Source organism: Oncorhynchus nerka, linkage group LG18 (genome assembly GCF_034236695.1).
Source record: "Oncorhynchus nerka isolate Pitt River linkage group LG18, Oner_Uvic_2.0, whole genome shotgun sequence".
NCBI classification, from domain to species: Eukaryota; Metazoa; Chordata; class Actinopteri; order Salmoniformes; family Salmonidae; genus Oncorhynchus; species Oncorhynchus nerka.
The window spans coordinates 17,348,847-17,367,304 of NC_088413.1; the positions used below are offsets into that span (position 1 = coordinate 17,348,847).

The 18,458-nt window shown below is 38.2% G+C and overlaps 2 protein-coding genes across 3 annotated transcripts in view; one reads left to right on the forward strand and one right to left on the reverse strand.

Annotated features, from left to right (window-relative positions):
* LOC115115415 (up-regulator of cell proliferation-like) overlaps positions 1-18,458 on the forward strand; it is a 492,735-nt gene that overhangs the window by 385,342 nt on the left and 88,935 nt on the right. The window lies entirely within an intron of this gene.
* Positions 732-12,548, reverse strand: LOC135561766 (interferon-induced very large GTPase 1-like). 2 transcript variants are annotated; one of them, XM_065003577.1, is made up of 5 exons: positions 12,446-12,548; positions 9,762-10,161; positions 9,560-9,618; positions 8,156-8,246; positions 732-6,050 (listed from the first exon to the last, which is right to left on the reverse strand). In XM_065003577.1, the coding sequence occupies exons 1-5, from the start codon at positions 12,479-12,481 to the stop codon at positions 1,378-1,380; spliced, it is 5,259 nt and encodes a 1,752-aa protein (XP_064859649.1). In that variant the 5' UTR covers positions 12,482-12,548; the 3' UTR covers positions 732-1,377. The 2 variants fall into 2 exon arrangements, with proteins under 2 accessions (XP_064859649.1, XP_064859650.1); XM_065003578.1 differs by lacking the exon at positions 12,446-12,548 and adding an exon at positions 10,949-10,965.

Sequence of the window (18,458 nt, forward strand, 5' to 3'; positions counted from 1 at the left end):
TGTAGATGTCAGAACACTATACTATCACCAGATAACTGACCTGTTATAGTAGTGTAGATGTCAGAACACTATACTATCACCAGATAACTGACCTGTTATAGTAGTGTAGATGTCAGAACACTATACTATCACCAGATAACTGACCTGTTATAGTAGTGTAGATGTCAACACTATACTATCACCAGATAACTGACCTGTTATAGTAGTGTAGATGTCTATCACCAGAACACTATACTATCACCAGATAACTGACCTGTTATAGTAGTGTAGATGTCAGAACACTATACTATCACCAGATAACTGACCTGTTATAGTAGTGTAGATGTCAGAACACTATACTATCACCAGATAACTGACCTGTTATAGTAGTGTAGATGTCAGATAAACACTATACTATCACCAGATAACTGACCTGTTATAGTAGTGTAGATGTCAGAACACTATACTATCACCAGATAACTGACCTGTTATAGTAGTGTAGATGTCAGAACACTATACTATCACCAGATAACTGACCTGTTATAGTAGTGTAGATGTCAGAACACTATACTATCACCAGATAACTGACCTGTTATAGTAGTGTAGATGTCAGAACACTATACTATCACCAGATAACTGACCTGTTATAGTAGTGTAGATGTCTAGAACACTATACTATCACCAGATAACTGACCTGTTATAGTAGTGTGATTCATAGAGGAGTGTTTAGACGACTCAAGGACTCTGACACGTTCTTCAGGTCCAATAATATTTTAATACACAACGGTGGAAGGGTTGTACTTCAACAAAAACGTTGAAAATGTCAATAAAATTACATTAAGATGAAAACAAAAAGTTGAATAACAAAAACAAAAGTCAAGCCAACTTTTTCCCACTGAACCAGCAGTCCCTTCTAATGCATAAAGGACATAGGTTAAATGGTAAGTAATGATTATTATAAATATAATTATTATAATTGAAATTAAATGAACAATGTCAGACTAGCTCTGTATTTACCTGTCAGTGTACTTTTCTTATTTGTAGGATTTCTGAATTAGCTTAAAGCACTTTTCTTACATCTACATCTGCTGAGAAAATGTTATTCCTTTCACATCAAACTCAAAGTGTTAGTTACATATTTCATTATGGAACGTCAGATCTTTAAATTGCTAGATGTTATATAATTTATGAATGCATATTGAATAAAATATGTTTTCCATTCTGCATTTTTTTTTCTCAAAATTGCATCGGGTATGGACAGATCTGCATATTATTTTTTTTAACTGTATTGAGGCAACCTGCCTTACATATTTTGATTCTGTGATGTCATTTCTGGTTGTTAAGTCTATGAAAAGTCAACCATGTTTTGGTCAACAAGTTATTATATAGAACTCCACTTTATTTCATGTTGAATGACTTTTTCAAGCTTGTCAATGCATTATCAGGTGTTAAAGCCTTCCAGTCCCATGGGATATCAGCAGGATGTGCCTTTTCTTCCTCAGCTATTCTCTTATTGAAAGTGGCCATCACATACTTCCAGTAGTCTGAAGCCTCCATGCTGGAATCTCCAGTTATGATCCAGTCAGGGTAATGTGTCTGGTAGTCCTTGTAGGGGTGAAATGTTCCTCCAGTCTTGGCATTGGAGAATGATGTGTCACTAACCACAAGAGATGAACATATCTCTATTACTAATTTCTTTGAACAATGATCCCTATAACCATAGATACCTTGTGGACGGTGAATGGAAGAATGATGTTTGGTATGCTCCTTACCTCCTGCTTCACAAGGTGCACCACAGAAGGGACATTTCTTCCCACAGCCAAACAGACTGGTGAACATCTCATCCTGAGGCTTGAATGGCAGAGATCTGAGTCTCTCTTTGATGTCTCCTCCCTTGTCATACTTAGATGCAAGTGACTGCTTCATTTCTTCCACAAACTCTGTAAGGTAGACAGCAAACTGTTTTGTGTCTGCAGTATTCAGAATCAAGATGGAATCCAGAGCATCCTTGAGGACTAGCTTCTCTTTAAGGGCTCTGCAGATGTTCTGAATGAATGTCTTGACATCATTTACATTTTTTGTGGCAGTTGTTTCTCTGATGTTAGAGATTGTGTCAGTGATTATCTTGACCATCTCTGAAAGATGTTTATTCTCCAATTTCTTCAGACTGTTCTCCTTTGAAAGTCGTTGGACAATTTGGTCAAACAGCCAGTCCTTCACAAAGCTTTCATAATGGTTTATGTACTCAGTGTATTTCTCAAAGTTTTCATCAGTCAGGAGTTGTTTCAAAATGGAGAACTGGAAAGCCCCGTTTGTGCTGTAATCCTCTGACCCTTCACCTGTCTTCACTTCATCAACCACATCAGGACCAATCATGTTGGTCACATAGTCCTTTACAGCTGGCTCTAGACAACGCTTTGTGAAGTCCTTTGCTTTCTTTAGGCAGAGGTCTCGGTTATGAAACAAGTCTTTGAACTCAGTAAGGTACTTGTTCTTAGACTTTTCCAGACAATTCCTTGGGTCATTGACTTCAATAAAATCTTCATGCATCTTCTGAAACTCTCTGGCTGCTCTGCCACAGATGTGTTGTTTGAGAGAAACCTCACATTCCTCACTGGCTTTCACTTCTGTGTGTTGTTGCAATGTTTTGTCAATTATTATAAGCAGTTCTTTGATGTGAGTGTCATGGTAATCGGTCTTGCTTTTCACCCTCTGGGTTATAAACTCCAGACACTGTTTTATGATGTCATCACAGAGGTCTTGTAGTTTTTTCCTGTGATGGTTGGGATCCCAGTGCTTTACTGTGTTTTTAGCCTGCTGCCACCAACTCTCTGATTCCAAAACAAAAGCTTTTCTCCCACAATCCACCAGACTGTTTACAACCAACATCTTGTTGACATGACTCCCCCTTGTTGTCAGATTATCACGTAACATGAGGAAGGCATTTTGAGCCACATCTCTTCTTTGGAGTCCTTTGAAAGTTATCTCAGACAGAGTTTCCTTCCACATGTTTTCAAACTCTTTTCTGAGGGCGTCATCTGATAGAACAGATTCTTTCTTTCTACAGTTCTGCAGCAGAGTCAGAACCTTCTTTTCCATTGTTTTTGTCTGTGAACTCTTGATGTTGTTCAGTTCTGTCATTCCCTCATTAATTTCAACAGTTCCTAGCAATTTGTTCTTCACTGTGTTTTCTATCTCTTTTCTCAGTGTTTTAGCACTGGACACAAAGTCCTCCCTGTATTTTTCCACCAGATTGACATGGCCATCTTTCTGTTTAAAGTATTTTACTAGATTGTCTTGGATTTCTTTTTCTCCCTCTGAAAGCTTCTTAGATGCTTCTCTCAACAAGTCGTTTTGCACATCTCTTATGGACCTCTGGGGATTTAGATCTGTCATGACAATATTGGATATTTCAGTTTCAGCACTCACCATCCATTTATACATCTCCTTCTGGAAGGCCCATTTCCAACTATTGTACTCAGAACATAATCTGGCGTATGCATCTGCAACCAAACTGTTTCTGAAACTGAAGATGAATTTCTCAAACTTCACTGCCTCCCACAAGCTTTGTGTCCACTTCAAGAAATGTGTCAAGTCATCATTTTTCTGGCATTTTCTGAAATCTTTCATCAAGGTCTTCTTGAAGCTGTACACAGCCTCACTGTAGCCAGCATTGACTGGAGCCATAGGGGGAGTCCCATGCCAGAGTCCTGGGATGTAGCAGCTGCTTGTGTCTGGATCATAATCCATCACGTCAGTGAACTTAGTGATATCCTCCTTCTTCTCCATTCTGGCTGCTGCCTGGGTCATTTCATTCAACTGTTCCAACAACTTCTTCCTGTCCCTCATGTTGTTGTCATGAGCAGACATGTCTGACACATTCTGGTGCACAAAATGACATATCGGCTTCTTCCCCACTTCCTGCATCCTGATAAAAGCATGAACAACAATCTGTAGAATGTCTTTCATCTCTGTGGAGTTCTCCATGGCAATGTTGATGATAGTGACATCACTGAGTCCTATCACCAGTGTGGCCAGTTCATTGTCATGTTCATAGCTATCATCTAGTTGAGCCAACTCTGGTGATTTCAACCCCTCTGTGTCAATCACCATGATGAAGTCACATTTCAGCTCCTCCTTGAGTTCTTTGTTGACTTTAATCAGCAGCATGAAGGCCCCTCTAGTGCATCTTCCACTGCTGACAGCAAACTGGACCCCAAACATGGTGTTGAGGAGAGTGGACTTCCCAGTGCTTTGAACCCCTAAAACTGTGATCACCCGGATCTTGCTGTTAGAGTCCACAAGAGTATGAAGCTGAGTCAGTACAGCTGACATCCATTTCAGAGGGATATTTGATGCATCTCCATCCACAAGCTCAATGGGGAAACCATCCAACAGCATCTGAGCACACAATCCAGGGAGCTTCTCCATCTGTTTCCTTTGTAGGCTACTTTCAGGGAGGGAGCAGGCGGCTTCATATAACTGGCCCAACTCACGCAGGAAGTGTTCAAGACCCAAGGAACAGTCAGATAATTGCTTATCCAAATTTTTAATTTGGTCTTTTTTCTCTGGAGAATTTTGGCAAAGATCTTTGTACCGGTCCCTCAAAGCAGACAGGTTCTGACGTGACAGATTGTCCAGATTTATCCGCATCCATTTGAGGAAATAGGAACGCTCAGCTCCTGATCTTGACATTCCAAAAATGAAGCTTGCCATTGCATCTGACATGTCACATGTATGTTGCTTCTTTCTCAGCTCTTCCTCCTTCCTCTTCAGAGAGCTCTTGTAGTGTTCAATTTCTTGACCTCCTGCTTTTCTCAGTCTACACCTCTCTTTTTCTAACTGGGAAAGCTCTTTCCAGATTGTTCCCTGTAAGGGTAGCTGTTTGTCTTTAAATTTAATTGTGTCTGTGATGTTCCTGGTGATTTCATCTGCCATCTTCCTGGCACTCTGACATTCACCACTGTCTTCATCAACCAGAATCCCCATCTGATGAGCCACATCAGCCATGTTTTCAATTGTCAATCTGTTTTTACTTTTTTCGATGATGTCACCTACAGAGGACTGCAGGATTTTGACAAATTCTGCATCATTCTGCTTCTTCTTCACAATCACATTTGTGGGGTTGATACTGTTGTTTGTGATTATTTTCTTCAATGTGTCCAACCTGAATGTTTTATTCTGAGAGTTGACAACCAGAAATAACTCTGCTTTTGTGGTTTTTCCTTCCAAAACCTTGAAATCTGCCTCGAAATCATCAATGAAAATGTAAACTGCAGCTGATGTTTGACACAGAAAGGAGAACTGTGTTTTAAAGGACCTGATGTCTCCTCTGAGATTGGCCACCGCCACAGGCTTAGTGAACATGTCTATGTTTCTGTTTCCAGATGGAAAGTACCAGCTGATTTCAACCAGTCCATTTGAGATTTGCAAAGGGACATCTCCACATTCCATATCATGATGAACAAATGTGTCATGGTACTGTTGAGGGTTACTAAGCAACTTGTTCAAAATATTAGACTTGGACAAGCTGCTCTTTCCTAGCCTAACAAAGGACACCATAGGAATATCAGAGACAACAATTCTGTCCTCCACAAAAGCATTTGTGGCCGTTTGGGAAGATCGTCTGAACTTCCTCACTATGTCCCTCAAGGCCCACAGCATCAAAGTGATTTTTTTTGTGTCACAGTTGGGCAGCAGGAGAGGAACAGCAAACTGACACATGGACATTTTCTGGACCATCTCCTGCTGCAGGAAACCATCTGAACACAGAAACAGGGCTGTAATCAGGTCCAGTGGATTAATTACATCGCTGCTATCAGAGTCAGTGTCCAGGTTGTCTACATCATAATATGAAACCTCCTGGTCAGTGGTCAGACATTTCACACTCCTAGCATTCACATTTGCCATCATTAATTTCTTCAGGAAGGCCCCTGGAAGTGACTGCATAGTGGTAAGAGGTTCATCTGATGTAGTATCAGCATTTATCTCAAGGACAGTACTTAACGTCAGCTTGTTTTCATAATGATCTTCTAGTCCAGTCTTTGACAACAGCTCCCTGAGACAAGATCCTGTAAATATAAATGAAAAGATAACCATGATAACAAATACAATTTCCTCTTCAAAGAATAGCAGAAAAGCACACCAACAGGTGTTTTACACTGTACTTTGGATAAGGTTACAGAAGGCAGAGGCAGACCATCTCTGTGACTCAATGACTCACAAATTATGGAAGCCAACATTTAAATGTGAATTCAGAAAGGAAAAGACAAATGTACAATTCTTAAAAATACTTATAATGATTACAAATGTGTATAAATGCTGGAACACACATGTCAAACCAAAATGCTTATTAATAATGCTATTGAAAGTGAAGTGTCGTGGTACCTTGGGGTGTTTCTACTACTGCTGCTACTATTACTGTTGCTACTACTGCTGCTACTACTGCTACCACTGCTACTATATAATTAGATACTACAACTAATCAATAATGAGATACTACTACATAACTAGATTCTACTACTATATAATTAGATACTACTGCTACTATAACTACTACTTGTCACGCCTTGGTCATTGTATTTTGTGTTTTTGTTATATGTTTGGGTAGGCCAGGGTGTGACATGGGTTTATATGTTGTGTTTCGTATTGGGGTTTTATTAGCATTGGGATTGTGTATGATTAGGGGTGTGTCTAGTTAGGCTTGGCTGCCTGAGGCGGTTCTCAATTGGAGTCAGGTGTTTCTCGTTGTCTCGGATTGGGAACCGTATTTAGGTAGCCTGAGTTCGCTTTGTATTTTGTGGGTGTTTGTTCCTGTCTCTGTGTAGTGTTCACCAGACAGGCTGTAATAGGTTTCACGTTCCGTTTGTTGTGTTTGTATTTATGAGTTATTTCATGTATCGTTCCGTTTTCCTTCATTAAAGTCATGAGTAACCACTACGCTGCATTTCGGTCCGACTCTCTTCCTTCAACAGACGAACGCAGTTACACTACTACTACTACTATATAATTAGATACTTCTACTACTAGTATGTAATTATATACTACTACAAGTATATCATTATATACTATTACTACTATATAAGTATATACTACTACATTGTATTTTACTACTACTACATAATTATATAATACTACTGTCACGTTCTGACCATAGTTTTGTGTTTGTCAGGACGTGAGCTGAGTGGGCATTCTGTTGTGTCTAGTTTTCCCGTTTCTATGTTTGGCCTGATATGGTTCTCAATCAGAGGCAGGTGTTAGACATTGTCTCTGATTGGGAACCATATTTAGGTAGCCTGTTTTGTGTTGGGTTTTGTGGGTGGTTGTCTTCTGTCTTCATGCGTCTGCACCAGACAAATGTTTCCTTTTTTTCACATTTGTTGTTTTGTATTTTGTAGTGTTCACGTTTATCGTCTTTACTAAACATGTTGAACACTAACCACGCTGCGCTTTGGTCATCTCCTTCGTCCACAGGAGAAAGCCGTTACAACTACTACTATATAATTCGATAATTATACTACTAATATTATATAAGTATATACTACTACTATATAATTAGATCTTACTACTACTTTATAATTAGATACTTCTACTAGTATATAATTATACACTACTACTATATAATTATATACTACTACCACATGTATGTACTACATAATTAGATACTTCTACTACTACTAATACTATATAAGTATATACCACTATTACTATATAATTAGATCTTACTACTACTATATAATTAGATACTTCTACTCCTACTATATAATTAAATACTACTACTATATAATTAGATACTTCTACTAGTATATAATTATACACTACTACTACTATATAATTATATACTACTACCACATATGTATATACTACATAATTAGATACTTCTACTACTAATACTATATAAGTATATACCACTATTACTATATAATTAGATCTTACTACTACTATATAATTAGATACTTCTACTCCTACTATATAATTAAATACTACTACTACTACATAATTTGATACTACTACAATGAGACTCCTACTACTACTACATAACGTTCCATTACTATGCCAACTTCAATAGTTTAAGTTATTACATTGACAAAATGTACATTTGAGTCATTTAACAGACATGAAGTGTAAGGACAATGAAAGGAGGTGGTGTAAAGAACTTTAAAACAGGAGACAATACCTTTGGTTGTTTCTCTGTTTCCTTCTGAAGAGCCATCAGTCTCTGGTTTTGACTCCTCATCGGACAAAGGCTGTTGGACATCTTCCAATTTCTAACAAAACAGTTAAATCAATAAATAACATTGGTTAAACTGAACTTGAAAATTAAAAGGGAAATTCCACCACTTTTTAAACTAATTTCCATTTACTAATCACTAGTAAAGTGTTTTTGCAACCCCTCATCTAAAGCGATTGCTGTCCATTCTTTATAAATGTTTTGCAAAGTGATGCATTGGTAGAACTGCCATTGGTAGACCAGCTGTACTTGATGCCCCTTTAAGGTGTCAAAATGGCTCAGAACATATCAATGGTAAATTAATAATCACAGAATGTTAAAGGAAACGTATCATATAAGTTTTTTTTTTTTTTTTAAAGAGAGCAGTACACTCTATATATAAACTCCCAGGGACTCTATTTTTATACCTTAGAATTTATTGGGCGTTAGTCATCACTACATCAAATATTTTTATCTGGGTGTGCGCCAGCTCATGTATTTTAAAGGAAATATATCAAATATTTTCTATAAATAATTTGCAAATGTTGGGGTAATGGTGAGCAAACTGTTTCTAAATGCTCTATACATTGTATTAACAGTCAGTAATAAACTAAGTGTTACCCTGTTCTGTCTGTTTATACATGGTTTATTACTGACTGTTAATACACAGTATTACCCTGTTCTCTGTTTATACATGGTTTATTACTGACTTAATACACGGTATTACCCGGTTCTGTCTGTTTATACATGGTTTATTACTGATGTCTAATACACAGTATTACCCTGTTCTCTCTGTTTATACATGGTTTATTACTGACTGTTAATACACGGTATTACCCTGTTCTGTCTGTTTATACATGGTTTATTACTGACTGTTAATACACAGTATTACCCTGTTCTGTCTTATACATGGTTTATTACTGATTGTTAATACACAGTACTCTCTGTTTATACATGGTTTATTACTGATGTCTAATACACAGTATTACCCTGTACTCTCTGTTTATACATGGTTTATTACTGACTGTTTATACATGGTTTATTGCTGACTGTTAATACACAGTATTACCCTGTTCTCTCTGTTTATACATGGTTTATTACTGACTGTTAAGACTGTTCTGCCCCTGAACAGGCAGTTAACCCACTGTTCCTAGGCCGTCATTGAAAATAACAATTTGTTCTGACTTGCCTAGTTAAAGGTAAAAAAAAAAAAAGTATAACCCTGTGATCTCTCAATTACTATGAATTTCACAAACATGTAGAGGCCCCTGGATGGAAATTCATAAGGGGTTTTAAATATCAGTTTTAACTTTAGATGACATCATGATGTGATACTTTCTTAGGACCTTTTCTTATGTAATTGTGTCTTACCATCTCTGCTGTCTCCTCCTTCTTGTCAACGTGTTCACCTAACACCTCCTCTGCTGGGTCTAGAATGGAGGGTGAGATATAGTACTGTAGATCAGCATACATGCAGAAAGTGGTTAGTTTGCAGAATGCTTATGAACTGTTGAATTGTTGTGTATTGTATATTTATACTCAAAGAGCTGCATCTTTTTGATGAACAACTTACCTCGAGACCGAGGAGCTGGTCTTGTCAAAGTGTCTGGGTTTGCTGCTGGTAAAGGGGTCACAACACACTGTTGCTTTGTCTTTCCTTTCTGCACCTCCTCCTGTAGCTGGCTGATCTGCTGCTGCATCTGTTGCTGCATGGATTGCATTGCCTGTTGCATTGACTGCTGTTGCTGTTGCATTGACTGCTGTTGATTTAACATGAAGCCCTGTAGCATGACTCCTAGTGCTGCCATACCATCAGGAGTACCAGTGTTGTGAACAGGTGTGGTGTCTCTTCCATCCCCTTCACCACCTGTTGCACCAGGTGACTCATCATCATTCTTCTCCATTACTAGAACCCCACCAGGAGGGGAATCCCACCACCTAAAGATGGACGGGCTGCAGCAGTCTTCTAAAGTCTGACAGGGGAAACATAATATAGTTTTTACAGTTTCTCAAAGTAAGGTAAAAAACATTGTTAGTGGTTTACTCTCTCAAAAAAAGAAAACGAGTGGATGATCAACCAACACTAAGAACAGATCTAAAATTAGTCAAATGTTGGTCTCCTTACACTGGCTGTCAGTGGTATTATTCTCTAGATCACCAACAAAGCAATGCCCCTGAATATTTAGCAACATTTTACTTACATTACAAAATATACTGTCATACTTTGCTAATGCAGATACAAAACAGAGTAACGGAGAACAAGCTAGATATGGAAAACTTAACAAACAAGGCATTTGTGGTAAATGCGTGGAGGCTGACATCTTTATGCATGTCTGCTAATATGTAATTACGTTTTATTTGTATTTTTTTTACATTTATTTAACCAGACAAGTCACATTCAGATTTACATCTCTTTTTCAAGTGAGCCCTGGTCAAGAAACCAGCATACATAGTTACACACGAGACACAACAGCAATGAATGTAAGTTAAAATAGTGCCAAGTGTATAAGAGAATTTTAAAAGAGCAGGTTTAAAAACATGTTCAATCTGTGGTCAACAGCCCTCCAATCTGGGATTTAAATTCATTAAAATATAATACAGATGAAGTACTTCTGATGCTTATCTTAGTGTTAGATCACAATGTGTACAGGTTGACGACATGACTTCTGACAAGCTTTCTGGAAATACTGGAGTACTTCAGCATTCCATTCTTGGGTATTTCTCAAACTGCAGGAAGAGGTTTATGTAGCCCAACATTACCTCTTTAATCTCAAATTGGTTTTATGGTGGTAATCAGAAGTTGAAACTAACAAATCCCCGTCCCTGTTTTGGTATAAAGCTGTGGGATTGAGAATTGTAATTACTCTCAAATTCATCGACAGAGCTATGGATGCAAGGACAGACCATCTATGATACCAACAGTTTTAACTATGTGTGGAGGCAATAGTGTTTGTTTATGTTTACTTTGTTTACAAACATTTTACTAAAATAAGCTTGGATTTGGGGTTTTGAAGGGGTATGACAGTTGAACTAAGCTCATGAGGCATTCATACATTATATTCTTCAAGAATCAATGGGTACATATTAATTTTGATGTCCAAAAATTGATGTAGCAACCGCTAACTGCCCCTTTAAATTACAAAAAAATGATATTCTCAAGAACAAGAAAGCAATCTCCTACACTGTCTCAGATGGTCATTTTGCAAAACAAGCCCAGTTCTTGTTCTTGAGAATAGCATTAGTTGTTCTTACCTGCACACACTAGACACACATTACCATGCTGCTTTAAGATTTGTAACAAACACAAGATATTTTACCACTCTACCTAATATGTTAGCAGGAAGGCCATCCTTAACTGTAATACAATAGACTCCCTGGTACATGTTTGTCTATAAAACCATCTTAGGGCAGCTGACAACATATTTAAGCACTTTACTCACCCTACAGAGTCATGGGGAGATTCTCAATTGCAAAATCCTTGCATCCTTTCTCCTCTCTCCTTGCCTCCTTTTCAAACCCCATTGGATTAGAAGAGGTCCCGCCCCTTTTACCTTTTCCAATGGGTTTTGAGAAGGCGGTGAGGAGAAAATATGCAAGGAGTATGCAATTTGAGATTATCCCATGGATGTTACCGTCTGAGATCACAGAACTGTATTTTATATGTTTCCAACACAAGAATTTAGTTTGTTAAGAGTGACTATCTTTGCTGCCCCATCTTGAAAAACTTTGGAAAAGGACTTAAAACAAGATCATTTTATTCTGACTAATTGGTTTATTAATATCTTTTCAAGTCCAAAACTGTGTACTCTCCTCAAACAATGGTATTATTTCACTGTAATAGCTACTGTAAATTGGACAGTGCAGTTAGATTAACACAGATTTAAGCTTTCTGCCAATATCAGATGTGTCTATGTCCTGGGAAATCTTCTTGTTACTTACAACCTCATGCTAATCACATTAGCCTACGTTAGCTCAACCGTCCCGTGGATGGGACATGGACAAAATGCCTACATCATATTGCATGTGTTGCCTATATTATTTTAATAATCTAGAAATTACACATTTACATCAGTTATTCTTGTTACAATGAACATAAAAACATCTCATTACGCATATTACTCATACAACTTATTACAGAAGTAGTTGTATAAAGTAAACTTTTTTTAATGTCAATTTGGAAATACCAAAAATAGCAATTGTGTACTTGCACACACAACAATGTGTTTGTTGAAATAGTATAGTTTTAGATGTCCTTACCTTTGCCTGCCTGCTGAGTTGGGGACCTACAGTCATATGTCTACAAGTGGAGATGCAGCTGATGTTTTATAGAGATGTGGGCGTAATCTAAGACCAAGAGCAACGTCATCAGAACATGGTTAACCCTATCAGTACTGAGATCCCAGCAAAAACTGTATTTTCAATGATCTGTATCTTTTCAGGACAACCAGGGCTAAAAGTAGAACACAAACAGTATTCCTATAATATATGCCATATGTCACGATGACAATGAGTCAGTGATATGAATAAGGTTATCTTGTCTTAATCTGGAAAGTATTGGTACTAACTGCAGCAGAGAGCATGATTTACAAGAAATCCCTTGACTGACTAGAAACTGACTTGCTCAGACCCCCCCCTCCCCTCCTTCTAGTAAGTGATGGGATTTCTTGTAAATCATGCTCTCTCCTGCAGTTACATAGCAATACCTTACTGATTAAATTGTTTTTTTTACACAAGGTAATCTTAGTCATATCAGTGACTCATTATCACTGTCTAATCGTGACATATGGCATATATTATACTTTATATATATTATTATACAATATGAGACAGTAGAAGCTCTCATAAGATATGAACTTTGTATTTCTCTCTTTGCATCTGATCTCTCTCTGCAGTCAGGTTGGTGTAACTGGGCTTGATCTGTTAGTTTTAGTTTCAGTTTGTGTCACCTGAAATCCCCTGACAGACTAAATGGGGGGAGGGGTCTGAGGGAGTCTGTTTCTAGTCAGTCAGGGGATTTCTTGTAAATCATGCTCTCTGCTGCAGTTAAATAGTGACACCTTACTGATTACATTTAATTTATATAATTATATATATTTTTTTAAGGTGTAGATCAGCTTTCATTTTGCAGATTGATTTTTACTTCCATCAAGGTAATTTTCTGCATCATTTCCAATCCCCCATATATTTTTGGGGTAAATATATACAGTATATATATATCTGCAAATATTTTCCTTTATTATTTTGCCCTAACCCTCCCACCCCTCCCCTAATTGGAGTAAACATAATAATACAGAATGTTTTCAGACCAGGTTGGGGCCACTTCAAATCAAAGTTTATTTGTCACGTGTGCCGAATACAACAGGTGTTGTACACCTTACAGTGTTGTACACCTTACAGTGAAATGCTTACTTACAGGCTCTAACCAATAGTGGAAAAAGGTATTAGGTGAACAATAGGTAAGTAAAGAAATAAAACAACAGTAGCGAGGCTATATACAGTAGCGAGGCTATATACAGTAGCAAGACTATATACAGTAGCTAGGCTATAACAGTAGCTAGGCTATATACAGTAGCGAGGCTAGAGAGTAATAGGATACGGCGCCTGTCAAATTTGATTGATTGCTGACCTTATGACCTGGTGACCTGTACAGAATATGTGCCCCCGCCCCCCCCTCTGTTCGTGTGGTCATGTGTTAGAGGGTGTTTGAACTTTTGGGGCCCATGCCCCCCTCCACCCCCAGTTTTATCTCCCTTATGGTTGTTATCTATGAAGCAGGAATGTCTGGGGCTATTGTCCATTTCAGGCTTTAAACAACAATTAAACAGCCATCTAAATAATGTTTCCAGCCTAGTTTCCTATTGAGTTCTCTTTATATGTACAGGCACAGAGCTTCCAGATGGCTCCAGCCTAAGGATTTCAGTGCATGTACACACGGGAGATTAGAACCCCAAAGAAAGATCCTAAAGGTACTTTCAGATTCAGGTTTATCATGACAGCCGCTTTATGAAAGGCCTTTACTTACTAAACAGCTTCTACACAGCTTATTAATTAATGCTGTGGGATGAAATTATGTGTTTCTAGGAGGGCTTAAACAAATATACAGTGAAACAAACATGGCCACTTTACACACATTTTATTGACTTTTAAAAGACCACAGTAACATGACAGAATTTGTGCAAAGGCAACGAAATCTGCTAGGGATATTAAATGTACAACAGTAGTATTCTGTAACAAGCAATACGTGTTAAACATAAGGGACATGCAATCATGACAGGCTCTTTATGAAAGGCCTTTAACTATGGCTAAACAGTTTTCCACACATCTTATTCATTAATGATGTGGGCATAGCTCCCTTCAGTAACCACGAGCACAACCGTTCAATGATTTTAACGGGCGGCTTTATTCAGTAGTTTCAGTGAAATTATCCCCTTCAGTGAGAACTATAAAGTAAATTAAAAATACAGTTAAGCACACTCTTACAACATTATCTTAGGAGTGACTTATTAGCTTGGTATAACTCTGAAGTGCTTACATACATAACAGTTTAACCGGCGTTATAAGGGGGTTCAGATTAAACACATGAATAAAGGAAAAAATACCTCATTGGCTGCTTATTACAGAAGGGCGGAAATCAAACTTCACACTTATTATTCCTGGCATGAATTCACACTTCATCCTAACATACACTCTTCAACCTTTATGAACTACACCCGATGACATGAAAATTTAGCTAACGCAGCGCAGGATTGCCTTCCTACAAAAGTGTGTTGCTACAATAAGGATCTGAAGTTACAACAGTATTAGCTACGTAGTTCCGCTTGTATTATCATTATCGCTTAGAGCAGCTTGGAGATTATTAGCCATGTAAACGGGGAGCAAAAAGAGCGGATTTAACCAACTCTGTACAAACCGGCGCTCCAGGGACAAGGTATGGGACCATTATACAGTTTTGTTTATTAGTTATCAGCCTTTTTATTAGTTATAGATCTGTTGATAGCCTATGTTAAAACAAGGACAAATAATGTTTTTTCAGACTGCCCGGAGACTGGGGATTTAATTGAGAGACAGTACAGAGACGATATGTTATTCTGCCATTTTTGTATAATTAAGAGTGTTCGTTTTTTTTTCTTTCTGTAATGGTTGGTGTTACATGTATGATTTTAGCGTCTGTATTTGCGTTTTTTAATGGGGTTGCTGTTTAACATGCATTGGAATTGTTCTATGCCAGAATAACATATCGTCTCTGTACTGTCTCTCAATTAAATCCCAGTCTCCGGGCATGAATTCACACTTCATCCTAACATACACTCTTCAACCTTTATGAACTACACCCGATGACAAACAAGGACAAATAATGTTTTCAGACTGCCGGAGGGGATTTAATTGAGACAGTACAGAGACGATATGTTATTCTGGCATAGAACAATTCCACGCATGTTAAACAGCAACCCCATTAAAAAACGCAAATACAGACGCTAAAATCATACATGTAACACCAACCATTACAGAAAGAAAAAAAACGAACACTCTTAATTATACAAAAATGGCAGAATAACATATCGTCTCTGTACTGTCTCTCAATTAAATCCCCCAGTCTCCGGGCAGTCTGAAAAAACATTATTTGTCCTTGTTTTAACATAGGCTATCAACAGATCTATAACTAATAAAAAGGCTGATAACTAATAACAAAACTGTATAATGGTCCCATACCTTGTCCCTGGAGCGCCGGTTTGTACAGAGTTGGTTAAATCCGCTCTTTTGCTCCCCGTTTACATGGCTAATAATCTCCAAGCTGCTCTAAGCGATAATGATAATACAAGCGGAACTACGTAGCTAATACTGTTGTAACTGGGGATCCTTATTGTAGCAACACACTTTTGTAGGGAAGGCAATCCTGCGCTGCGTTAGCTAAATTTTCATGTCATCGGGTGTAGTTCATAAAGGTTGAAGAGTGTATGTTAGGATGAAGTGTGAATTCATGCCAGGAATAATAAGTGTGAAGTTTGATTTCCGCCCTTCTGTAATAAGCAGCCAATGAGGTATTTTTTCCTTTATTCATGTGTTTAATCTGAACCCCTTATAACGCCGGTTAAACTGTTATGTATGTAAGCACTTCAGAGTTATACCAAGCTAATAAGTCACTCCTAAGATAATGTTGTAAGAGTGTGCTTAACTGTATTTTTAATTTACTTTATAGTTCTCACTGAAGGGGATAATTCTCACTGAAACTACTGAATAAAGCCGCCCGTTAAAATCATTGAACGGTTGTGCTCGTGGTTACTGAAGGAGCTATGCCCACATCATTAATGAATAAGATGTGTGGAAAACTGTTTAGCCATAGTTAAAGGCCTTTCATAAAGAGCCTGTCATGATTGCATGTCCCTTATGTTTAACACGTATTGCTTGTTACAGAATACTACTGTTGTACATTTAATATCCCCTAGCAGATTTCGTTGCCTTTGCACAAATTCTGTCATGTTACTGTGGTCTTTTTAAAAGTCAATAAAAATGTGTGTAAAGTGGCCATGTTTGTTTCACTGTATATTTGTTTAAGCCCTCCTAGAAACACATAATTTCATCCCACAGCATTAATTAATAAGCTGTGTAGAACTGTTTAGCCATAAGTAAAGGCCTTTCATAAAGCGACTGTCATGATAAACCTGAATCTGAAAGTACCTTTAGGATCTTTTCTTTTGGGGTTCTAATCTCCCGTACATGCACTGAAAATCCTTAGGCTGGAGCCATCTGGAAGCTCTGTGCCTGTACATATAAAGAGAACTCAATAGGAAACTAGGCTGAGAAACATTATTTAGATGGCTGTTTAAATTGTTGTTTAAAGCCTGAAATGGACAATAGCCCCAGACATTCCTGCTTCATAGATAACAACCATAAAGAGAGCTAAAATTTACATTTAAGTCATTTGGCAGGCTCTTGTCAGGCGACTTACTAAAGGTGCTTTCACCCTTATGACATCAGTGGAAATTTACAATAGTGCATCTAGGTCTTTTAAGGGGGGAGGGAGAAGGATTACTTTATCCTATCCTAGGTATTCCTTAAAGAGGTGGGGTTTCAGGTGTCTCCGGAAGGTGGTGATTGACTCCGCTGTCCTGGCGTCGTGAGGAGTTTGTTCCACCACTGGCCCCAATGGTGGAACAAACTCCCTCACGACGCCAGGACAGCGGAGTCAATCACCACCTTCCGGAGACACCTGAAACCCCACCTCTTTAAGGAATACCTAGGATAGGATAAAGTAATCCTTCTCCCCCCTCCCCCTTAAAAGACCTAGATGCACTATTGTAAAGTGGCTGTTCCACTGGATGTCATAAGGTGAAAAGCACCAATTTGTAAATAAAACTCTGGATAAGAGCGTCTGCTAAATGACTTAAATGTAAATGTAAATAAAACTGGGGGGAGGGGGGGGCCCCAAAAGTTCAAACACCTCTAACACATGACCACACTAACAGGGGGCATTGTTTCATATTCTGTACAGGTCGTCAGGTCATAAGGTCAGCAATCAATCAAATTTGACAGGCGCCGTATCCTATTACTCTCTGAGGCTATATACAGTAGCTAGGCTATATACAGTAGCTAGGCTATATACAGTAGCTAGGCTATAGACAGTAGCTAGGCTATAACAGTAGTGAGGCTACATACAGGCACCGATGTGAACTACAATACTGACTCTGTGTTTTAACATTAAGAAACAACAATAATCAACAATAATCATCACTTGCATTTCATCAGCGAGAAAGAATTCTTAAAAATAAAAATATACACTTACTGTCGCAGTTTAGCAGAGATTGATTCAGCTATGTGCGCCTCCATCTGACTAAACTACACTTCCTGAGTTATGCTTACACACAGGTGTTCAGAGCGCGCTACATAGCACAGGTGGTCACTTCTTGTCTTCTGTCTGTTTTCTGTAAACAAGACCTGTAACATGGAGATTTTTCCGTCTGGGAACACTAACCCTGACCTTATCAAGGTGTGTATCAATGGTCCCCCCTATCTGATATGAAAGATAAGGTCCTTATGCTTCCAAAACTGTACCGCAAGCAATGCATGTTAATGTTCAGACCGAGTGTCAGGTATCTTAACAAAACTCCCACCTACAGAAGGTGCCTTCGTCCAATGACTCTTGTGTAATACAATGGAACTGAGATGATTATGAACTCGTTGATCATGAACTCATGATCAAGGACTAGCTTTAGCCTACACACAGAACTGAGAGTCATGATCAAGGACTAGCTTTAGCCTACACATAGAACTG